This window comes from Juglans regia, chromosome 1 (genome assembly GCF_001411555.2).
Source record: "Juglans regia cultivar Chandler chromosome 1, Walnut 2.0, whole genome shotgun sequence".
NCBI classification, from domain to species: Eukaryota; Viridiplantae; Streptophyta; class Magnoliopsida; order Fagales; family Juglandaceae; genus Juglans; species Juglans regia.
In genome coordinates this window covers 44,905,314-44,931,276 of record NC_049901.1, presented here as the reverse complement: position 1 = coordinate 44,931,276, position 25,963 = coordinate 44,905,314, and the positions used below count along the sequence as shown (strand labels likewise).

The 25,963-nt window shown below is 38.0% G+C and overlaps 1 protein-coding gene across 4 annotated transcripts; it reads left to right on the top strand.

Annotated features, from left to right (window-relative positions):
- The first annotated feature begins 1,006 nt into the window (after positions 1-1,006).
- LOC109000758 (ribonuclease E/G-like protein, chloroplastic) lies at positions 1,007-24,816 on the top strand. Of its 4 annotated transcripts, XM_018977748.2 has the most exons (14): positions 1,007-1,244; positions 2,392-2,495; positions 3,481-3,662; positions 5,077-5,329; positions 5,418-6,526; positions 6,607-6,924; positions 7,063-7,104; positions 7,923-8,047; positions 8,913-9,060; positions 10,130-10,202; positions 23,086-23,198; positions 23,435-23,554; positions 23,916-24,071; positions 24,348-24,816. In XM_018977748.2, the coding sequence occupies exons 1-14, from the start codon at positions 1,102-1,104 to the stop codon at positions 24,525-24,527; spliced, it is 3,066 nt and encodes a 1,021-aa protein (XP_018833293.1). In that variant the 5' UTR covers positions 1,007-1,101; the 3' UTR covers positions 24,528-24,816. The 4 variants fall into 4 exon arrangements, 3 of the variants coding, with proteins under 3 accessions (XP_018833293.1, XP_035544323.1, XP_018833294.1); XR_004801140.1 differs by lacking the exon at positions 10,130-10,202 and having other exon boundaries at positions 24,348-24,524; XM_035688430.1 differs by lacking the exon at positions 1,007-1,244 and having other exon boundaries at positions 2,411-2,495; positions 3,395-3,662.
- Positions 24,817-25,963: the final 1,147 nt, after the last annotated feature.

Sequence of the window (25,963 nt, the reverse complement as noted above, 5' to 3'; positions counted from 1 at the left end):
TGATGATGTGACAAATCAGTTTATTGGAAAACAGTCTAATGCTTGAGAATCAAGTTCCCTCTCTGCCCTCCCCCCTCCCTCCTTTGCTCTCCCCCTCCCTACCGAATCCTTCTTCTCCCCCCTCCCTCTGCATGGTAACATTCTCAATTTCTCATAGACTTAAAACTTTAAAGTAAATGATAACAACAAAAAAACTTGGATCTTGGAGACACTGCACAAGACTGCAATATCAAAAAGCAACAAATTTCAGTAAACAAGCAATATCAAGTCAAAAATGTCGATTTCTCTCTATTGAAGTTGCCTCAGCGAAAGCTTTTCTCTATTTTTTTTAGCAACACTATCATCGAAACTCTTTTTTAAGAGTTAGTAGTGGCTACCTAACCCATCATCTCCATTATCCTTTTTTCACTTATCAAGTTCTGCGCTGCATTGCACTGCTCCTGTGCATTGCATTTGCATGTGTGTATTTGTGTTGATGAGACTCAAGCATCAACTTTCTTTGACTCAGATTGTAGAGAAATGTGGGTGTTTATTGTATTTTACAAAAAAAAAATTAGAGAGAGAGAGATTGCCATAGAGAGAGAAGTTGGGTATAGAAGAGAACATTTATACTAGAGCAACATAACAACCTGTTGAATCTGAGTTTCTTTGGTCGATCGGAGTTGTCGGCGGTCAAAGGCTATGGCAAACGTATTGCAACATGGGCGAAGGGGCGAATCGTGGAGGGAGAAATAGGAAGGAGAAATTCGAATCAGTGATTTGGTGAAAATGTGAAAAACATGGGGAGTAGAGAAAACAAATCATTTTACTATAGAAAATAAAATAAAATAGCCCAGCTCACTAGTGTGTGGTGTTGAAGACTTTTAAGGGCTTAAAAGTAGAATTATTCTTTTTTTTGGGCTGAGAAAAAATGTTTACACGTGGAAATTATCCACACGTGCGAATGCCATACAAGGCGCCAAGCTCATCCTATTTTATCTCCATCTCCACTTGCCTAAGCTATCCACTCCCTTTGTAGTGAGTCACCAGGTTCAAGCTGACCTCAAATGACGAAATTAAACCTGCAACCGGTCCTAATTTACCAGCCAAGAGCCGGCTCTCATGGCTATCTGTCCCTACTCCTCCACTGAAGTTCAAGTTCCTGCCGAGTGTTTCAGGTTCATGGACCTCCATCACCTCCATAGGCGCACCGTTACCGCTCCCTTCTCTTCTTCGATTCTCCGCTCCGAACGTTCTCTATCTCCGTGAGTTCACACTCTCCCCGTCTTTATATATTCATCATATATGCATGTATAGCATATTGCACTCCATGTATGCTTATGTGTGTAAGTTTGTGTAGTATGTATGTATGGCCTTTCTTGGATTTGCTTTTACTTAGTCTGATTTCAATTCGGTGTCAATTGCAATGCGCGCCCAAAGACAGAGTGTGCATGGTTTTATCGTTGGTCTGAGTTTATAAAACCCAAAAGGCCTCTCATCACTTTACCCTAATTTATGTACGGGTAGTAAAGTCTTCCATATATTCCAACAAAATATATAATTTTTATCTTTCGGTGAGCAGTTTCCTTTTTTTTCAATCCTTCTGTTATATTGCAATGTCAAAGCGGTATTTGCTGTGTAGGCTTTCTGGTGGCGGTTTGCTAGATTCAACCGGATATTTTTTATCATATATAATTGACATTGCTTATACCAAATATTTCCCATTTTATTGGGATGTTGGTAATCTATAATCTGCATCAGAGACCAAGCATTCGACTATATGGCAGACTATGGCTGTTATTGCATGTTAAAAGCAATGCTGCCTCTACGTGGGGAAATGAGGGAAAGCACTCATAAGCGATTGAGTCTTTGGATCGGCATATTAGTTCACTGGTGTTCAAATCATTATTTTCTAGGGTTGCTCATTTATCTTTCCAGAAATCCTCAACTTCACCCACCCAATGAAGGAAAACGTATTGCAGTCTTAGAAGCAACAGATTGGCATTAATAGTGCCTTCGCTTGGGTGTGATTTATTATCCTTACATTCAAATTCATGAAATAATCTTTTTATTGTTCCATAGAGAAGTCAACAATTTATATGAAACTTGTGGCACATAGACAATTAAATCTAGTCCTCAAATCTTATAACAAATAGTGTTAGGCTATTAGCCCTGGTTTTTGACCAGAAAGATGTGATATTTATGATAATATAACGAGCTATGGTCTTTATACTCCTGTTCTCACTCTAAATCATCTTCAAATTCGCATCTCATGTCACAATCTTGTTAATCACTGCTGGCGCACAGTTCAAGCATGTAACTGAACTAAACTGTTATTTTTCTTCATATCAACTTAAGGCCTTGACTAGAGTTGCTCTCTCAAAATGACTAATACATTCTAGTTTCAATCAGGTATATATGCCATCACATACCCTTTGGAAACATGGTCAGATTCGCTCTTTGTGTAGCGAGTTGTAATTCTTTCAGAAGATCTCCTACAATGGCGATTAAGAAAGGTAAATTAAAATTCCCTTTCTGAACCTCTTGCTGGTGAGACTCTGAATACTTTGGGCGGTATTGGGTGTTATCTGTTTTCTGCCACTCTTTTATGGTAGAGACCATAAACATGGTCAGATTCGCCCTTTGTGTAGCAAATTGTAATTCTTTCGGAAGATCTCCTTCAATGGCAATTAAGAAATGTAAATTAAGATTCCCATTCTGAACCTCTTGCTGGTGAGACTCTGAATACTTTGTGCAATATTTGTGTTATCTGTTTGCTGCCACTCTTTTATGGTGGAGACCTAAACTTATTTCAGTGATATCTTGTTTTTCGATTGCGACTTCAGTCTTAGCTGTCTCATTGTATTCAGCCTATTATTTCAAGTTATCTAACTGTTCTATTTAGTGTTCTGTGATTATTTAACTTTTCGTATATGAATTAAGTCTTGCAAAAGTAGATTTCATGTACATTTTGATTACTGGTATTTGTTGACTGTATGTACGGTGTACGTGGCTTCACCTATTTAAATAAGATTCTTATTTACTGATCAAGAAAAATCTGCTGACTGTAGCTTTTTTTTGTGTTGGTGTTTCAAATGGAGGGCTTTTATATGTTTGATAATATGAACTTAGTATTGTTGCTTCTATGTACTGACTAAAAAAGGGTTGCCTATAATCACATGGGGCAAGGAAAATGTGGTGAACATATAATTTATTCTGTGCCCAAAAAGATCAAAGCCATTAGTTCCCCCATTTTGTTGTGATGTGTCAGAGGTCTGAATGGAATTCTCATCAGCAGAGCATCATTGCTCAGTCTTGTAACTTTTGAAGTATAGTTTACCCATTATGAGAGAAAGCCTTCTCTCTGTATCTCCTCTTACTTGATTTTGACAGGAAGATATGTTTTTCTTAACAGGTATTAATGTTTCGGATCACACTTTCAGGAAGTACTTTCCCATAGTTTTGAATGGCTGATGGATCTCACACATTCTGATTTCTCAGGAAATTCAAACACTAATCTGAAAGGATCATGCAATGTGGTTTGGACTATAGAAGCCGATGTGACAGCTGGTCAGCTTCTGTACTTAACTGGGGATCCTGTTGTATTAGGCTGCTGGAAACCGGAGATGGCAGTACTACTGTCTCCGACTGAACATGCGAACTTATGGAAGGCTGAAGTCAAGGTAATTTCACCTAGCTGCGATGATTGGTTGCAATTTTTGTTGGTAAATACATATCATAACGAGAGATTGGTACTGTAATATCTGCTTGATTGGTTGTTTCTGACAGTTGTTGTCACTTTTGATTCAACCAGTTTAAATACAGCAAGGAATTTAAATTTACATTTACAGATCTAGGAGAGCTCTGTTAATGTGCCATCAGTTTAACACCCTTTTACTCATATCTCTCTCTATATCTCTCTTTCTCTCCATGGTGCTATCTGGGATTGGTAAATTTTTCTATTAGTTTCCGTTGAAATGAGAAAGAACAATGTAATCTGCAAATTATTTTCTTTTTGTTTCTACAGAGAATTGCCTTAAAAGGACAATTTTTTTTTTTTTGTTTAGTTAGAGAATTATTAATATGTGAAAAGGATGATACCCTAGTACACAAGAAGTGTACAAGAGATACACTTAACTATCAAACTTGAAAAGATCCATAAAGATCTGAAAACTAAGACTGGGAATACAAGAGTGAGTAGCCATCTGAGCATAAAGAGTACTAAAGAAGAAAGCCTTAAGGTCTACCAAAGTCTTCGCAAAAGATTCAAAGTTACAATAGTTTCTTCCTCCCTAAATGCACAACTATCAAGCATAACAAAATGATTTTCCACAAAGTTTCACTTTGACGACTGTAAACCACTCGTTCCAACACTTGAAGGTTTCCATCGCACTACGAGAATGACCAAAAGTAGTCTGAAAAGACCGACAGTAAAATTTTTAAGGGCACTAATTACTTCACAATAGAGCAAATGATGATTGACCAAGTCCCCATTCATCTTACAAATACAGCATCCACAATTACATATCGTTTTCTTAATTTGTCTTGAGTGAAGATCTTCACTAAGGCAGCCGTCCACACAAGGAAACCACTCTCAAAGGAGCTTTAGTTTGGCATATAATCTTCCATGGAAAATAAGAGCCAATATGGGTAAATGAAGCATTAAGAATAATCTAACTTCAAACATCCCTCTCTTGGAGGGGAACCAACGTTGCTTGTCTTCACCACCCCATCTCAAATAGATAGCATACAATTGGTTGAAACTTAGTCAAAAAGTTCCACCTCTCAATCTTGTGCAGCTTAAATAAATTCTCCATCCCACCAGTCAGAAGTCATTAGCAAACCAAGGTGCTCTGCTATGCAAGCATCCTTGGCCACACAATGCTGTATTATTCTGGGAAAGTTACTAAAGAGACTAATCTCCATGCCATACATTGTGCCAGAACCTTAATATTATGAAGAATAAGTCGTTGAATACTAAATATTACCCTTCACATGAACTAATGGAAGGCACTTGAATGAACTTATTGGCTCCTGGTTACATTACAGAATTATATGTATTACAAATTCCCCTAGTCACCCTTTTGTGCTTGGCAGATGGCTTGTGGTGTAAATTTCAAGTATAATTATTTCATAAAGGGAGAAACATGGCTTTCACATGACATCATTTGGAGACCTGGACCTGAATTTTCTATATCAGTACCTCTACATATAGAGAAAGACAAAAAAATTATAGTGAGAGACTCATGGATGAGGCTTGATGCCAAAAGGCCTTCTGCACAAGTATGGGATTCCTGGATAGAGGAGACATATCTTCCCATACAATCTTTAATACCGGCTCCAGCCAGAGGTAAAGTATCCATCTGTATACGATTGTATATGCAACTTCTTCCCCTAAAATGTTTCTGAACACTCAAATGCTTCCAGTGGTTTGACAGATGAATATGAGATAGTGAATAGCCTTGAAATTGATTCAACAGAGCCAAGGCCCCTATTAAATGATGACATGGTCAATGATATATTGTACTTTAAAAGTGAGGATACCATTAGGGCTGCAGATAATGGTTCTGAGAGAGTTTTCACCGAAAGAGATCAGCCTGTTGAGGAACCCTGGTTATTCTGGTCAGCACTCCTTTTTCCCATTGTTAAGGATAAGATGGGGTATGATGAGTCCAAAAGTACTGTCTGTGTGGAAGATGAGGCAACCAAGATGGAAGATACAGGTAAGTTGTTACCTGAAGAAGGGAGCAATCTTACATCAGAGGAACCCATATCTACTGTTATTCTGATTAATTCTTCAATATGTACCATGCAAAGGATTGCTGTACTAGAATGTGGGAAATTGGTCGAGTTATTACTGGAACCGGTTAAAACTAACGTTCAGTGTGATAGTGTGTATCTAGGGGTGATCATGAAACTTGTTCCACATATGGGAGGTGCTTTTGTAAATATTGGAAATTCTAGACACTCTCTTATGGACATCAAGCAGAACAGGGAACCATTTATATTTCCTCCATTTCGTCGTAGGACAAAGAAACAAGAAGTCAATGGTTCTGTTATTGGAGCCCTGGAAGAGCATCCAGATGCACATGATAATGCATGTACATTTCATGATATTGTGTTAAATTATGATAATACCGAGGTCAACTCTCAAGATGACTTCGTACAACCTATGCACAATGACTACCAGGAAGATGAAGTTGAGGATGATCTTGATGTTTCAGAAGTTCTTAACGAGAATGTAAATGGTACTATAGTTGATTTTGATGAAGCAGAAGCTGATTTTGAGGACCACTTAGATCGAATTGAACATCATCTAGAAGGTGAAACCATTAACAGTTCCCTTCCTGTAGGCGTAAATGGCTCAAATGATTCTCAAATGTCTCATTCCCAACATGTGAAGGACTCTAGGCATATGCTCAGCAATGAAAACAAATGGTCCCATGTTTGGAAAGGAACAAAAATTGTTGTACAAGTTGTTAAAGAGGGGTTGGGTACAAAAGGTCCCACTCTAACTGCTTATCCTAAATTAAGAAGCAGATTCTGGGTATGATTCTCTCTAAATCTGTATCTTTGTGGTTTATTCAACTGTTAGTTTTTGGTTTCTCACTATATTGCCGCTTGCAGATACTGATCACTCGTTGCAGTAGAATCGGAGTTTCAAAAAAAATTGCTGGTGTTGAGCGCACACGCTTGAAAGTTATTGCAAAAACTTTGCAGCCTCAGGGTTTTGGTCTGACAGTAAGGACTGTTGCTGCTGGTCATTCTTTAGAGGAATTGCAGAAGGACTTGGACGGTTTGCTTTCAACTTGGAAAGATATAATAGAGCATGCAAAATCTGCAGCTTTGGCTGCGGATGAAGGTGTTGAAGGGGCCATTCCCATTATTCTCCATCGGGCAATGGGCCAAACACTCTCAGTTGTTCAGGATTATTTTAATGATAAGGTGGCTACTTGTCTTTACTTATCATGACCTAACTTTCGATTATCCCCTTATCTATGCTATTTTGAATGCTTCGTGTGAACTAAACAATCTCACAATCCCATTCCCTAATTTTCTTTTTTAATTATGACTTACATTCAGGTTAAAAGAATGGTCGTTGACTCACCAAGGACATATCATGAGGTATGGCATCAGTTGAATACCAGAGAGGGCTATGTTTCTGGATCAGGAGTCATGATGTGCATCTGTGTTCAACTTTTAGTTTTTTTTATTTTTTTCCTATCCAGGAAGTATTGAGTGAGGAGTGGTGGTGTTGCTTTTAGTGATTAATAGACTTGTCGGAAAAATGAACTACTATGTACCATAGAATTAATCAATTTAACCATCATAATACCTCGGATTTATCTGAAAGGAAGAAGTTCTTGTGATTGATAATAATTTCAAGAGTCTAATTGTAACATTGACTAGTCCTTTGAAGAGTAAGTCTAGATGTGGCTTGAGCTTTTCCTAAGTCTTACAAATAGTATTAGAGCCTACTGAATACTAGACAAAAGTTTGAGACTTCAGCCATGCCGCTTATAATGGAATAGCCTAATGAGGATATTGGGGATGTAGGAGGGAGGTTGTAACACCTCGGATTTAGTATGAGGGTAATGAATGAGATCTTACATTGCCTGAAAGAGAGAAGTTCATGCGATTTATAATGATTCCAAGGGACTTCAATTGTAATATTGAGTCCTTATGATGTATAAGCCTAGATATGGCTTGGGCCTTGGGTCCTTACAACTATATATTTATGACGATCATATATTGGTGTATGACTGCTGCAGGTTATTAGACATGTTTATTCAGTAAAACAATTAGTCATACATAGAGTAATTTGTAACTGCTGTGGTATGGTCCATGGGTTTATGCAGATCTAATTTGCAATTCTGTTCATCTTGTCTTTACTTCTTCAATATGAAGCGTAACTAGGTCAACCTTGCCATGTCATTTTTCAGGTTACCAATTACCTTCAGGAAATTGCTCCTGATCTTTGTGATCGAGTTGAGTTATACAATAAAAGAATTCCTCTTTTCAGTGAATTTAACATTGAAGAAGAGATCAATAATATCCTAAGTAAAAGGTGAGGGTCAGTTTATATTGCTTAGGTTGTCAGTTTTTGCATTATCTAGCACTGAAGCGGCATATGAAGCTGTTTATTCATTAATGTATGTGTTTGCTATATTGGTGAACCATCAATTCAAAATCTTAAGCTGTTTAGGAAGTGGGCCAACAATGTTGATCATGCAAATACCATCTCATATCTATAAAAAACAAAAAAATACCATCTCCTACTCTCGATACAAGTTTATGCTGAATTGACTTGGGTTTTTTAAATGAATTTTTAACATGCATCAATCATCAAGATAAAGCCTCCAAGCACAGAATAAAGCATTTTGAAGAGAGGCTTAAGACAGAACCAATCTTTAGCGGTCAAGGGCAAGGGAATGCCACACTTGGGGTATTCCTGCCGAACAAAAGACAATCTAATTAACTGATTTTTCAGTTTGTTTCACACGTGATGTTGGCACATCCGATGATGAATATGTTGGTTAAACTAAGAAAGGGTTGGTATTTAATTTTAACACTAGCTCCTTAGTGTTTGGAAGCATGGTTGAAGAATCAGCATAAAATTTAAGGGATACGTGACACTACCATTCCCTAAAATTGGCATCCCCTTTGTATACTCCCAGTGTACTTGGGTTGCACCCTTAGCACTTTTCTAATAAAACATGGCATCTGACATATTTATATCACCAAAGAGAACATCAACTAGTCATGGCTCTTTTGAATTAATGTACTCACTTTTACCCTCAAACTATAAAATGTTTCTTGAAATTTTTACTTTTTTCTTGGATATTTATGTTTGCAATGCCAATTGTTGCTGATGAACTTTAACGTTGGAATTGTTTTCATATTTTGTGTTCATATAATTTTTTGGATGTTAGGGTTCCCCTTGCTAATGGAGGCTCACTCATTATTGAACAAACTGAGGCATTGGTCTCTATTGATGTTAATGGGGGACATGGCGTTTTTGGTCGAGGGACCTCACAAGAGAAAGCCATTCTAGATGTCAATCTTGCAGCTGCAAAACAAGTATGTTTGATGCTTAACTCTTATTAACACTTTGTATGCACACCATGTAGTTAGTGAGCCAAGTTCAATGGCATTATTCCACTTGCCAAATGAGCCACTGGATCTTGGATCCTAAAGTTTATGTTTCCAGCTAGCTAGAGAGTACATGAATCCCTTATACTTCTGTATTTTTCTTCCATTCTAACTTGTAATAAGTTTATAAATTCCAACTATCTTGGCCGTTGCTTTTTCCATAGTGGTTATAGCTTGTCACTTTGCTATAACTCTAGACTTCTTGTAATTCTTATGTTAATTACCCTGATACACACCCAATCAAGCAACTCGATAATTAGTTTATAAAAGTGAATTTTGCGGTTAATAATTATAAGAAATGGGAAATACAATGGCAAAACCACAGCTAACTGTAAGATTTGAATTTGAAAAGCAAGGACTCCTTTCTGCTGTATTTGCCATGTTGTAGTCTTGGTCATGTTTGCGTAAGAGTAGTACATCATTATAGCTTCATTCTTTAGATCGGTGCTACATATGCAAAAGGGTCTATAGACCCTCTTTTGCCCCATGGTGAGACGACTAGTACATTGTGGAATGCCATTTTCCACCAAGTTGGGTTGACTTGGGTTATGCTCAGAAACGTAATAGATCTCTTTGCAATCGGAGAGGGTTATGTGGTAGCCCACAAATTGCAAAAGTATAGAGGATGGTCCCTATTTGTCTAGTGTGGAGGATTTGGAGACAAGTGAATGATAGACTTTTTGAGAATTGCAAGTGGATGCTAGAGGAGTTTAAACTTGATTTCTTCATCCTATGTTCCTTTGGGTAGCTTTTATATATAGTAATGGGCCAAGTTTCTATGCTTTCTTGTCTCTTTTCCTATTTATAATTAGGTGTTCCTCTTGTATAACCTATTTACTTGGTATGCCTTCTACAATTGTTAATAAAATGTTCGATTGATATAAAAATATTATGTTCATAAATTGGAAGTTTTTAATGGAGTATGTGATTATGCCATCTAACCCACCAGAGCTTTACACGAATTTTTTTGTTTGAAAGAAAATAACATGTTTTTCAGATTGCGAGGGAGTTACGGCTGAGAGATATTGGTGGCATTATAGTTGTAGATTTCATTGATATGACAGATGACTGTAAGTTACAAAATCTCTCCCCCTCCTGTGCATGTCTTCCTTGGGAGTCCTTGTTGGTTGATTTACAAATATTTATTTGTAGAAAGTTACAGGATCAACAAATCAGGTTTGATCTTGTCCCTTAAAGTTTCTACAGATTAGCAGCAATTACTTGAGAATAATTCTTCCTTTGTTCTCTGCCATCACAGTATCATAATAAGGCCAGAGTCACTGAGATTTTCGTCTATTTATTAGGGGATTTCCCAGATTCAAAGAGAGACTACTACTTGCTTTTCTTTTAGAATGGATTTAGAATGGAGGAGAGGTTCAACAATATCTGTAGTTTGCATCATTCCTGTCATCTATCTCTATATCATTTTTCTGTTACCCAAACCCAACTGTATAATCTTTTTTTTTTTATAATTGTAAGTATATTAATAAAAGAATAGGCAAAAGCCATGTTCAGTACAAAGAATGTCCTAGCTAAGTAGGAACATTGGAAATAAGGAAAGCATGGAAATCTTGGCCATTAAAGTTAACGGAATTAGCCCAAGTACAAAGGGTTCTAAACAAGAAAGCCTTTTGTTCCTCTATTGATCTTTCTTTGTCTTCAAAAGTCCGTTCGTTACGCTCCTGCCATATACACCACATGACACAAATAGGCACCATCTTCCATATAGCCTTGATCTGTTTGTTACCTCTTAAATCTGTCCAACTAGCCAACATCTCCACCACGGACTCGGGCATAACCCATCCCAAGCCTAATCTTCTGAATACTTCATTCTATATCCCTCTAGCTATATCACAATGTAGTAGAAGATGATCCACCGATTGACCCTCGTTCTTGCACATGCAGCACCAATCAACGATGATCACTCCTCGTCTTCTCAAATTATCTGTTGTGAGTATCTTACCCAAAGAAGCAGTCCACACAAAAAACGCTGCTTTGAGGGGCGCCTTGTGTCTCCAAATCCTTTTCCAAGGGAATTGGGTTGGCTGTTCTTGTGATAAAGATTTATAATACGAGCGAACCGAGAATAAGCCTTTCCCCGTGTGTAACCACCACAACCTATCAGCTTGATGATTGCTGCGTTTGAGAGAATATAAGAGGCTGAAGAAGGCTGCAAAAATATCAACTTCCCAATCATGTGCTGCCCGGCTAAAATTAATGTTCCATTGAATTTGTTCCCCCACTATTACCATAACTTCCGCCACGGATACATCATTATCACTTGCCACCCTAAAAAGAATAGGAAATAGATCCTTTAAAACTCCATTACCACTCCAATTATCATACCAAAATTTGATCCTAGTCCCATTTCCAAGACAAAATCTTATGTGCCTGGAAAAGACCCCCCAACCTCTTCTTATATGTTTCCACAAACTCACACCATATGTCCCACTCATTTCATTGGTACACCATCCCCCCCATAATTCTCCATATTTACTCTCGATCACCAGTTTCCATAATGCCTCAGGTTCTTTATGGTATCTCCACAACCATTTCCCAAGTAATGCCCGATTAAAGATTCTCAACCAACCCGCCAGAAGAGATAGGTCTACAAACATTTTCCCACCTGACTAGGTGAAATTTAAATTCTTCCCCCATTCCTCCCCATAGGAAATCTCGATGTAGTTTCTCAATGCGAACTGCCACACTTGCTGGGATAGGGAACAAGGATAGAAAATATGTCGGTAAGTTAGATAACGTACTCTTTATCAAGGTAATCCTACCGCCTTTTGACAAATGCATTCTCTTCCATCCTGCTAATCGACGCTCTACTTTCTCAATCACTATATCCCATATAGGAATCGCTCGTGAGACAGACCCCAATGGAAGACCAAGGTATGTCATAGGGAGTGAAGCAATCTTACACCCCAGAGTATTAGCCAACTGTCTTATCCGTTGCACACCTCCAATAAGCACCATCTCTGATTTATCCAAGTTCACTTTCAACCCTGAAGCTGCTTCAAAACAAAGGAGAAGGGCCTTTAAGACACGAATCTGATTGTTGTCTGCCTCGCAAAAAATAAGAGTATCATCTGCAAACAATAAATGTGAAATATTAATTGATCCTCCCCCCGGGGATCCTATTGAATACCCATTCAGACACCCATTTGCAACCAGAGATGAAATCATTCTGCTCAAAGCCTCCATTACAATGACAAAAAGTAATGGTGACAACGGATCTCCTTGTCTAAGGCCTCGTGTACTATTAAAAAAATCTGTTGGACTTTCATTTATCAGCACTGAAAATTTTGTTGTAGATATACACCAACGGATCCAAGATCTCCATCTTTCTCCAAATCCACATCTCTTTAGAAGGTCTAGTAAAAATTCTCAATTTACATGATCATATGCTTTTTCCATGTCTAGTTTGCATAAGACCCCATTACTACCATCTTTTAGTCTGCTATCCAAACATTCATTTGCGATAAGGACAGCATCTAGGATCTGTCTATCCTTGACAAAAGCATTTTGAGACTTTGAAATTATCTTTCCCACTACCTCACTAAGGCGTTTTGCAAGAACCTTAGAAATGATCTTGTAAACCCCATTTATTAGGCTAATGGGTCGGAACTCCCTGATTTCTTCAGCCCCAACTCTCTTTGGAATCAAAACAAGAAATGTGGCATTTAGGCTTTTCTCGAAATGTCCAGCTTCATGAAACTCCTGGAACACCAACATGAGATCATCTTTTAGTATTTCCCAGCAAGTTTGAAAAAAACCCATAGAAAACCCGTCAGGACCCGGAGCCTTGTCTTTGGCCATCTTCCTCACCACTTCGAAAACCTCACCCTCCTCAAACGGCCTCTCCAAGTGAATACCATCCCTAGGCCCAATAGAGTCGAAAGCTAATCCATCAAGCTTTGGTCGCCAAACCTCCTGTTCAGTAAGTAGTTGTTCAAAGAACCCAACTACATGATCATTAATTCTCTGTTCATCCTTGCACTCTGCCCCATCTATCTTCAGCATCTCAATATTATTAGATCTTCTGTGAGAATTGGCCACCCTATGGAAAAACTTAGTGCATCTATCACCTTCCTTCAACCATAGTGCTCTCGACTTTTGCCGCCACGAAATCTCTTCTAGTAGAATGATCCTCTCAAGATCTGCAACCAGCTCTAATTTTTTAATCATTTCGTCCTGTGATAAAGACCTGGACTCTTGAATCCTGTCCATTTCAGCGATCTCCCTTGTCTTGGTTTTCTTTTGTTCCCCAATGTCTCCAAAAGACTGTCTATTCCATAATTTTAAATCTTGTTTTAAAGCTTTCAATTTCCCCGCCAGAATAAAACTTGGAGTGCCCTGAAAATGATAAGATGACCACCACTGTTTGACCCTATCAACAAAACCTTCTGTTTCCAGCCACATATTTTCAAACTTAAAATACCTACGTCTTCTTTGAATCCCACCAGAATCCAACATAATTGGCCAATGATCCGACATAATCTAGGCATTCTTTTTTGCCAAACCTCAGGGAAATGACTTTCCCACTCAGGGGAAATTAAGAATCTATCTATTCGAGACCACGTCTGATTATTAGCCCACGTACCTAAGCCTCCCGCCATAGGTAGATCCACAAGATTCAACTCAAAAATACATTCCGAAAAATCAGTCATAGCTGGCCGTAGTCTTCTATTACCAAAGCTCTCACTAGGGAATCTTGTTACGTTAAAATCTCCTCCAATACACCATGGAAGATCCCACCAACTGTATACTCCAGCTAATTCATCCCACAAAAGTCTACGATCCATGTCTGAATTTGGACCATAAACCCCTGCAAATGCCCACAAAAATCCATCCGAGACGCTCATAAACGAGCATGCTACCGTAAAAGCCCCAATAAACTCCTCCTTTTTCTCCACTACCCTATGATCCCACATCACCAAAACACCTCCTGAGGCCCCATTAGCTGCCAAGTATACCCACTCCACATGTGTGCAGCTCCATACACTTCTTACAATACTTGTGGTGATAGCTTTCAACTTCGTCTCCTGTAAACAAACAATGTCCGCCTTCCATTCTCTCAACAAGTTTCTCACTTGAAGTCTCTTACTCAACACATTTAGGCCACGGACATTCCATGAAACTATTTTTGGTTTCATTTGGGAAGGGCCAGCCCCTTTCCTTTAGTCCTTTCCCTACTAGAACTACCTTTAGAGTTCATTGACCATGTCAACCTCCTAAGCTCGTGCTGTTTTTTGGATCCTATTTTCTTTTGTTGTTGATGGCCTGCTTCAATGGCCGTGAGGAGTGCCATGAATTGCTCCTCATACCCTTCACATTTCAATCCCACAATTTCCTGAATATCTTTTACTGTTTTAAAAACCCAATCTGAAGCATTCGACTGATCTGGGAAGAGACAACTCAACGGGAAAGGATTTTGAATTTGAAATTCCTGTAGTTCCTCCAGACCTACTTCATCCATAGAGTTATTTGACACCTGAATAAGCCTCTGGGAATTTTCCTCATCCGAAAGGAATAAATCTTCACTTGCCGAATCTCCCATTTCACTGTCCCTCCTTAATACGTCTTCATTGTATGGCTCAGAAGTGCACGTCGGACCTTCATCACCCCCCCACTCCCCATCGGCACGTTCTGTGCACCTTCAGTACCTCCCCCACTCCCCATCGGCACGTTCTGTGCACTCGGAGGAGGAAGAACTACGCTCGGTGGTGGTGGAAGAACCACTTCTCGGTTTGTTTCTATCGCCGACGTGTGCTTCTCACCTTCCTGCTGGATCAGTGTCTTCGTCGGCGACTTCTGAGTTCGTCGCGACGATGATTCCGGCAAGTCTTCAGCCTGTTTATGGCGCTGCGACATCGATGACGGCTGCTCTCCTCCCTTCGCAGAAGTTGCCCTAGGCCTCCAGAGGTTTCGGGTCTTGAAGATGGGCCTCCATCTTCCGCGCGGGTCTCGGGCCTGTTTTGGCCCATAAGGGCCCATATGAGATGGCCCTCCCGTTGTCTGCCCCTTCCCCTTATCATCCCTTAAACGCCCCGTTTCAACAAGACCCATTCCATCCCCGACAACACGCAACACATTTTCGACTTCCTTCTGCAAGTTCCTCATCTGCCACTGCACGTCCCTCACCATGCAGTGTACCTCCCGCATGTCTCTCTCGTAATCTCCTTCCCGAAAGTAGCCCTGGTGACCTCGAGACCCTTCTCCTCCGCCAGCCCCTTTCCTTGGCTCAACGCATGTCTCTGTCGATGTTAAAGCTTCTTTATATGATTTAAATTGAGTCTCCTTCCCCCACTGCCTCCTCTGAATATCATCACCATACCCAGCGGACTTTCTACCCAGCAGAGTGGCCTTCCTTAGCACCTCCCTCAATCTTCTCCATCCCCTTCCTCCCTCTTCTTCAGGAATCAAAATGAGACTACGGCGACCCCCTTCAGCATACACAGCAATCTCCAAGAATCTGCCACGTTTATTGGAACATCTCTGCGCTATGAAACTCCGGTACCCCTCCCTTGTTGATGAATAATAATCCTTTTTAACACCCGTCTCACTCTCCTCCAAAACTCTCTCAAGCCACTGTGCAGTGCTCAAGCCCATCAATACCTCCTGTTTAAACCTCCTACCTCTCTCAGTGATATGTATGAGACCTCCTTCTCTCATGATGGAGAAGATTTTTGCTTCAATGACAAGTTCCCAAAAACTTCCCATACTTTTCTCCAGATGATATGCCTTTTTCCAGATGATACCAATCTAAATTCTACACTAGACTACATGCTAATCACCACTGGGCTACATGTTAATCACCACAAGAAAATACCAACACAGCAGCAATACACAAGAAAACCAAGAAAAGAAAAGAGTGTACGGAGAGAAAATTTTTAGGAGAGAGAAGAAAATTACCACCTTCTAACTGTATAATCTTTATATGTCATGCTTCGTAAACTGAGTTAACCTTCGGCTGTATCAAAAACTAAGGATATCCAATCAATGGACCATGTTGTGTGCTAGTAAATTTGTTGGGATTTTAACTCAGATATGCAGTGAAGGATTCGCTCGAGCTTGGCACCTGCACCACGTGTGTTCTAGGAGCTTCTTTCTAAGTAGACATAGGAACAAAGGAGAGGTTCACTTGCCTAACCACCTTTGTAGCAAACTTAAGGTTGTGTTTGGATGTTAAAGTGAGTTGAGCTGAGTTGAGTTGAGATGATAAAATATTGTTAAAATATTATTTTTTAATATTATTATTATTTTGGGATTTGAAAAAGTTGAATTGTTTATTATATTTTGTATTGGAATTTGAAAAAGTTGTAATTATGAGTTGAGATGAGTTTGGTAACCAAACTCACCCTAAGACTTGTTATGTGGCCGTACATTCTGACGCCAGACAGAATTTAGATTAATTCTGACAAGAGATTCGCCCAAAACACAAAGACGAGATTCGAAATTATTTTATGAAGCCCACAAGGTAGACTTAAATAGCTACACATTCGAAATTATGAAGATTTTTCCAAAAATGGAAAAATCTAAATTATTGTATGAGAAATAAATACATAAATAAACAAGAATCCTACCAAAACTTTGGTCAAAATCGAAATCAGAATCATCTCCAAACTTGAAACCAAATATTTACTAACAATGCAAGAATGAGCATAAATATATAATTTGGGAGAAAATAACTAATATCGTATATATATATATATATATATATATATTTGGGGGAAAATAACTGATATTATTCTGAAGTGATTTGGGGGAAAATAATTGATACCCCATATCAATTTGAGTTTGCACCATTCTCACCGGGTTGGAGAGAAGTCACCCTCGAATTCTAAACTTTCTTACTTCGATCTTTTGGATGTCCAATTAGACCAATATTTTTTTCCTTTTGTTGTATCGTCCCGATGATCATGGAAAAATTAAAATTGATTTGATCTGCTCGAAATAAAATAATATTGAACATCATATACTCCAAAATTAAGTTTCTTTCTCACATCTCAAATCCAAAAAAAATATTTTGTATAGGAGAATTTGGAAAAAAATCCTCAACTCCAATAAAATCAACATAGTTAATTGTCTCAAAAGTTGTTTCATGATCTTCAAACTTCAAAACCTCACCACCATTATTTTTTTATGTTTTTAGTAAATATAGTTACCTCGTCTACTAGGTTATCTTCATCAGGATAGGTATCGTAGATAGGTATAGAGTTCCACCCTATGGAAGAGTGTCCATCCTCAAATTCCTCTTTCTCAGTAGTAAATCCACTCACCCTCATGCAATAAATCAACGAAACCTTCAGCTTGAAGAGTACCAGGAAATTCTAGTAAATCAAATCTAAAACCGAGGTCCCCATGACGCCTCCCAACCACGGTGCTCCTAGAATAAAGCACAATTGTGATACAGGTTCTCAAAACTGGAATTGGAATCGTGATCTTCCATCTCACGATCACTGATATCTTGTGCCATTAGACGCTGGGTTAACTCTGCAACCTGTCTCTGCAAATCCTCAATCATCACATCTTGAACGCTACGGTCACGGTGCGGGACTTCCTCGTATGGAACCTGCCCACAACGACCATGACTACGACCACCAGCCATGAAAACTGATGAGATATAACCCCAGGAAAGATGCTTAAGCTCTTATGCCAACAGATGCCGGATAGAATTTAGATTAATTCTAATGGCTAGTTTCAACAGATGATCAACACAGAGAAGACAAGATTCGCCCAAAACATAGAGAAAACTTTGATTTTTTTTTTTTATAAGTAGTAAAATTCGAAATTATTTTATGAAGCCCACAAGCTAGACTTAAATAGTTGCAAAATTCGAAATTATAAAGATTTTTCCAAAAATGAAAAAATCTAAATGATTGTATGAGAAAGAAATACATAAATAAACAAGAATCCTACAAAAAATTTGGTCAAAATCGAAATCAGAATCACCTCCAAACTTGAAACTAAATATTTACTAATACGGCAAGAATGAGCATAAATATATGATTTGGGGAAAAATAACTAATATTGTAAATATATATGATTTGGGGTAAAATAACTGATATTATTCTGAAGTGATTTGGGGGAAAATAATTGATACCTCATATCAATTTGGGTTTGCACCACATTCCTTCTTTATAAAGGTTTTGCCATCAAATGAAGCCTAAAATCCTCTCTTGGAATGTAAGGGGGATTAATGATGTCAACAAGTGTCTTCATATTAGATCCCTCCTCCGTAGCTGGAAAATTAATATTGTACGTCTTCAAGAAACTAAGCTGAGTTTTATTGATAGAAGCATCATTCGTAGTTTGTGGTGTTGTGCTTTTGTCGGGTGGAATTATCTTGCTTCATTGGGTTCTTCAGGAGGTATGTTGTTGATGTGGGATAAGAGGGTGGTCGAGTTAGTAGAGGATTGGATTGGAAATTATTCTATGGCTGGTTCTTTTAAAACCATTGAGGATGGGTGGCGATGGGCTTTTGTGGGTGTGTATGGGCCTAATGTGGATAGGGAGAGAAGGTTTTTGGAGGAGTTGGTGGGTTTGTTTTACTTGTGGGATGTGCCTTGGTGTTTGTGTGGAGACTTTAATATTGTTTGGTTTCCCAGTGAGAGGGTGGGTGCAACTACTTTATCTGTGGCTATGGAAGAGTTTTCAAATCTGATTTTTTATCTGAATCTCGTGGATCTTCCATTGGCAGGGGGGTTTATACTTGGTCTAACAGTAGGGGGGTCAAGGTTGGATAGATTTCTAGTCTCTCCTTCTTGGGAGTTCACTATCCGGATTTATGTCAGAAGAGGTTGCCCCGTGTTTGTTTTGATCATTATTCCATTTTGCTTGATTGCGGTGCCTTACTTGGGGGTAGGCGTTATTTTAAATTCGAGAATATGTGGCTTGCAGTTGATGGATTTGTGGAGAAGGTTAGGAATTGGTGGGTATCTTACTCCTTTTTCTGGAATGCCTAGCTTTATTTTAGCAGGTAAACTTAAATCTCTAAAGTTTGATTTAAAGTTGTGGAATAATGAAGTCTTTAGGCACACTGAAGTGCAGAAAAATCTGCATTGGGATGAGTTGCATGCTTTGGAGGAGAGGGAGGTAAATGAGGAGTCATTGTCAAGGAAGGAAGAATGAGGTAGTGACTGAAATTGAGAAGGTTTTGTTGATGGAAGAAGTTTTTTGGAGGCAAAAATCAAGGGTGCTTTGGTGGAAAGAGGGGGATAGTTGTACAAAGTTTTTTCACAAGATGACTAATTCACATATGCGTAATAACGCTATTGAGGTACTTCCTTACGGTACCAATGTGCTTCACACCCCTGACGAGATTCAAGATCACATTGTGCAGTATTATGAAGATCTTCTAACCGAGACAGAGGAGTGGCGTCCTAAGTTGGATGGTCTAAATTTTGACCAGTTGGATTTCTGCGCAGTTAGCTGGTTGGAGAGGCCTTTGGAAGAAAATGAGGTGCATCAGGTGGTGAGTGGAATTTGTAAAGATAAAGCTCCGCGCCCGGATGGCTTCTCCATGGCTAGGGCTATAATCGAGCCGAGCCGGGCTTTGGTTTACCGAGCTCGGCTCAACTCAAAATACTAGAACCCGAGCTCGAGATTTTTTTTTATTCTTTGTTCGAGCTCGATTCGATAAGCTTAACTCTCAACTCAAGCTCGAGCTCGAGCTCGTCTCACAAACGAGTTCAAGTCGAGCCGAGCTCGAACTCGAATTGTTTATTTTTTTATTTTTTGAATAAGATTTAATAATTAATAAATTAAATAAATAAATAAATAAATAATCTAATATTGAATTTATACAACTAACAAGTAGAACCTCTATTGAATTATAAAATTTTAAAAAAATTATAAATAATTAATATCTAACTATTTGATATTTATCCAAAATAACAATATATTATATGCCTACATATATTATTAATACATACACATAATATAATAGCATATATCTATTTCATATATGGTTTCCACATACTAGTATATGAAATTATCAAATTTTATCGACTAATTATTATACAAATTATAAAATATACCTATGAAGTATATTCACTATATTGACATAACTAATTAGATTACATATTATATATTTAATTATAAAAGTGGTATGCTTATATTATTAGCTAATACATATATATGTATAAGTTTTAATCGAGTCAAGCTAACGAGTCGACTCGAGTATAAACGAGCGGGTCTTAACGAGTCTTAGCTGAGTCGAGTTGAGTTTTGTCGGATGTGTCATTTACAAATCGAGCGGGTATGTGCTTTCACAAACATGCTTTTTTTTTTACGAGCTAAGTTCGATTCGAGCTTAACCGAGCGAGTACCGAGCGGACTATCAAACAGACTGGTTCATTTACAGTCCTATCCATGGCTTTTTTTCAAAAGTGTTGGGATATAGTGAAAGTAGAAGTTATGTGAGTATTCCAAGATTTCCATTCTTGTCAGAAGTTTGAGAAGTCCCTAAAGGCTACATTCATTGCACTCATCCCTAAGATAGCCGGTGCTCGTGAGTTGAAGGATTTCTGTCCTATTAGTTTAATAGGTGGGATCTATAAAATTATATCGAAGGTGTTAGCTAATCGTATGAGTATGGTGATGGATAAATCATTTCTAAACCTTGAAACGCTTTCGTTAAGGGACGTCAAATTTTGGACTCAGTTCTTATTGCTAATGCGTGTTTGGACAGCCGTATAAGGATTGGTATTCCGGGGTTTCTTTGCAAGCTTGATATGGAAAAGGCATACGACCACGTGTGCTGGGGTTTTCTCTTTTATATGCTAAGAAGATGTGGTTTTGGGGATAGGTGATGTGGATGGGTTAGACATTGTGTTTCGACTGCTCGGTTCTCTGTATTAGTTAATGACAACTCTTGTGGTTTTTTTCAGAGTTCGAGGGGTCTGAGACAAGGGGATATGTTATCCCTTTTCCTTTTTTTTTTAGTGATGGAAGCATTGAGTCGTATGGTGGAGGCTGCTGTAGGGGGTTCTCTCAGGTTTTTCGGTGGGTAATATTAACAACGGTACTACTTCAGTCTCTTATTTGTTATTTGCGGATGATCCTTTCATTTTTTGTGATGCTGACAATGGACAAATTCAAGCTTTAAGGGCTATTTTATTGTGCATTGAAGCTGTCTTGGGCCTCAAGGTGAATTTGGGCAAGTCGGAATTGGTATCGGTGGGAGATGTGAGGAATATTAACCTTTTAGTGGATTTGTTGGGCTGCAAAGTTGCTTCTCTTCCAATGAAATATCTTGGGCTTCCGTTGGGGGCATCGTTCAAAGTAAAGAATATATGGGATTGTGTTGTAGAAAAGGTTGAGAAAAGACTATCAGGTTGGAAGCGTCTATATTTATCAAAAAGAGGAAGACTAACCCTCATTAAAAGCACCATTTCCAACCTTCCCACTTATTATTTTTCCTTATTCCTTTTACCGATTGGAGTGGCAAACCGGATTGAGAAGTTGTTTAGAGCATTCTTATGGGGTGGCATGGGAGAGGGGAATAAATTCCACCTTGTGAGTTGGCATAGGGTGTGCTGCCCAATTGTGAATGGAGGCCTGGGGGTGCGAAACTTAAGTAATTTTAATAAGGCACTGTTAGGGAAGTGGCTATGGAGATATCAAATGGAAGGGGACTCATTGTGGAGAGAGGTTATTGATCGAAATTACGGCGGTGATTGGGGGGATGGTGCTCTAAGGAGGTAGGGGATCTTATGGTGTGTGTTTATGGAAATATATTAGAAAGGGGTGGGACTGTTTTGTAAAACATACTAAGTTTGAGGTTGGAGAGGGTGCATGAATTCGATTTTGGTTTGATGGATGGTGTGGTGAGAGAGCCCTTCATTCTAATTTCCCGGTTGTTTTCAGCTTGGCTGGAAATCAGCAAGCCGCTGTTTCAGAGTTGTTGCGCCGTGCTAATGGGTTTGTGCAGTGGAATGTTACTTTCATTAAAAATGTACAGGATTAGGAGCTTAATGAGATTGCAGATTTTTTCAGTTTCTTGTATTCTCTGAATTTAGGAGGAAATAAGAGAGATCGAATGTTATGGAAACACACGGGGAGCAAACAATCTCTGATAAATCTTATTATAAGGTGTTGTATGGCCAGCAGCAATTCCCTTTTCCGTGGAAGAGTATTTGGAGGGCATTTGTGCCGTCTGAAGTTGCTTTTTTCACTTGGACAGCTGCACTTGGGAAGATTTTAACGATTGACAATTTAAGGAAACATGGCATGGTTGTTGTGGAGTGGTGTTTCATGTGTAAGAAAAATGATAAATCGATTGATCATTCACTCTTACATTGTGAGGTGGCTAGGGAGTTATGGGTTGGGGTCTCTTAATAGAGCTGGTTTATGCCAATGAGAGTGGTGGATTTACTAGCATGCTAGAATAGGCGGCACTGAAGCACTCAGTTGGCAGCAGCATGGAGGATAATTCCTTTGTGTATTATGTGGTGTTTATGGATAGAAAGGAATAAGCGGTGCCTCAACAGCAAAGAGCAAACTGTTGAGGATATTTGGAAATTGTTTGTCTTCTTTGCTGCAGTGGTTCGCGGCTATTGTCCTTAAGGGAGGAAAAGCTCACGAGTTTTTGTTTTTTTTCAAGTTTCTAGAATGTAATTAGGTGCTTCTTTTGTATACTTCCTGTGTACATGTGCTTTGCCTAGTTTCATTAAATAAAGTTTTTCTTACTTATAAAAAAAAAGAAAGGTTTTGCCAACATAAATAGAGAACGTTTTGTATTAAAATCATATTACAGCAATGCGTGAGGGAGAGCTTGATATGTTAAGAATTGGGAGAACTTTTGTAGTTAACGATCATATGAAGTAATTATCATTTTTTATTTAAGAATCAGCACTTGCAAAAGACGTACTAGGTTTCTGTGATTATCATTAAAAGGGTATGACTTATTCTTATTCAATTATCATCCATTATCTTACTTTTCAGCAAATAAGAGATTGGTCTATGAAGAGGTTAAGAAGGCTGTGGAGAGAGACAGGTCAATGGTGAAAGTATCTGAATTATCTAGGCATGGACTTATGGAAATAACAAGAAAGAGGGTATGTTCCTTGATTTTAAATTCACTATTTTATTTTCTTTCAATTTCCAGGAATCTTCCAAAACCAACATGGCCTCGTCCCAACTATTGAGATTGGCTTAATCATAAAATGGAATGAAAATACATTATCATGATCTAATTTGCAGGAAGAATATTCATTTCATAAGTTTGACATGGTAATAGAGGAGTTCAACTATTTTTTTTTCATCTAATGAATTGTGGCACAATGTTTGACAGGTTCGGCCTAGTGTGACATTTATGATTAGTGAGCCATGCACATGCTGTCATGCTACCGGGAGAGTTGAAGCTTTAGAGACCTCCTTTTCAAAAATTGAACAAGAAATTTGTCGGTTGCTAGTAAGTTTTACAGTGTCAAAGTGTTTTAGTTTTCTACTTTATCTACTTTAAAAGGTGAAACACCAGAAAACTTGTGAAGATTTGCAACATGCTAGTGGGGATAAAACAACACATTCCTACCATGAATTTCCTTCTAGAAGTACTAAAAAAAATAATGATGAAACGAGAAATTAGAAGGCAGTTAGTTTTCTAGTTAAAGTTTTGTATAAAGTGGGCTTTATAATCTTCATTAACTTGTGAATTCGTCATAATTTGGTCTATATATCTCTGATGCACCTCTACAAATAATAACGTTAGGGTTCCACTGACATACTGTGCCGTTATCACTATACCTGTTTGGTTTTATCTATTCCTTTTTCAGGCAATGATGGACCATAAAGCAGATTCCGAGAAACCAAAGTCCTGGCCAAAATTTATTTTGAGGGTTGACCACCACATGTGCAACTATTTAACTTCCGGGAAAAGGACTAGGCTTGCCATCTTAAGTAGCTCACTCAAAGTTTGGATTCTCCTAAAGGTATGCTTGATTAGCGAGTTTATTTTTCCATTTAGATCCTGGAAATTCCATATCATGACAGTGGTTAGCATCAAGTTCATTACTGGAAGGGTAGGCATGATTTTTGTAAAACACCCTGATGAGTTAACCATCCCTCGTTCTCTTTGTTAATGCTACGAGAACAACATCGGGAGAAATGAGAGTGGGGAGTTGCTCAACAGCTGTTCTTTAGATAAATCGATTCATGTTTATAATCTGCAATGCTAATAATTAATTAACAAAGCTCTAATCTGTCAGGTTGCTAGAGGTTTGACCAGGGGTGCATTTGAAGTGAAACCTCTAACAGATGAAAAGGAAAACAAGAATCGGCATCAAGCCGCCATTTCCATGTTACGACCAACAGAGATTACAACTAACAGCTCTGGGAAAAAGGTGACCCTCATTCCGGTCAAAAGATGGAAGACCGGTCGGAAATGAAATTTTACCGGATTCACTTGCTGTTATCTATACAAATAGGCATAATATTATCATTTTGTTGCGAAATTAGGAGGGACAAGGATGATTTTCATTTCTGTAATTTGTTTGGGCCGACAGTGCCCACCCACTTTCAAAATTGGGAACATTCATAATGCAATATTGCTAGGCTGAGGAGTTTTGTTCTTGAGAGCAGAATGTTTCAAGTGATCAATGGTGGCTTCAATTAGCAATTCAAGAAGTTATTTGCCACATTTTTCCTAGTTGGCTAACTAAAACTGACTTAGGCTGCGTTTGGATGTTGAGTTGAGTTGAATTGAGTTGAATTATGTTATGAATAGTAGTATTTTGTGGATCTCATTAAGATGGGTTTAACTTTTTTTAAGTTGAGATGAGTTTTACTTTTTAGGTTAAAATGTACGAAGTAGACTGAAATGAGTTTAATTTTTTTTTTTTATGAGAAATTGAAAAAGTAATGGGTCTATCAATTATTGATTTGAGATGAGTTGAATTTGATTAAACAACCAAATATAGCCTAATTGGTTTACTCACGCTAGCGAATGGATAATTTCACTGGTTTACTCAAAATGAGAAACACAAACTTTGATACTTGAGTAGCTAATTTGATAGCGTGCTCAAAAAGATAAAATCTGTATGTTATATAATTTTTGAAGTTGGAGTTTTGTCCCCTAACATCACATCATCAACAATGTTTTTATATGAGGTGCTTATACTCAGTTCCCTCACTACTTCAATTTGGTTTTTTGTGTGGTTTTTTTTAAGTGTTATAAAAAATATGTAAATGTATTAGTGGTAATTTTCTTAATAATAATAATAATAAACAAATGTACTAGCAGTAACTTTGAGCAGTATATTTGAGTGGGTTAACTAATATTATTCTTTTATATTATTTAGTAAATGAAGGCTATTCCTATAAAAATACATTCTCTACTCTTCATTGACTTACTATTAAATGTCTCATTATTGTCTAAAACTAAACTGACTAAACGAAAATAACATATTTAGTTAATTACTAATTTTTATTCAAAATTAGCAGCCTTTTAATTTTCATGATTTATTTATCAGCTTGTGCATTTTTAATTCTGTAGCCAAATGATTCAGGAATCTTACTGAATTTTAAAAGAATATATGGGAGATAATTGAATATGAGAAAGAGTATGGAAACATGAATAACTCGTTACTTGATGACATTTGCAGAAAATAGTGTTCATAAAAATGGGTTTCATGGTTATTTTACTTGATTTTCATAAGGAAGATGATAATAAATGAATCTCTTTCTAAATTTCTTTTTTTATCCTTTTTGTCACATATTCGCAACTTATATGTGTGTGTGTCCACTAGAAATATAATAATTCCAAAACCCTGCAGCCGTTTAGATATTGCGTTTAGATATTGAGACGAGTTAAGTTAAGTTGTGA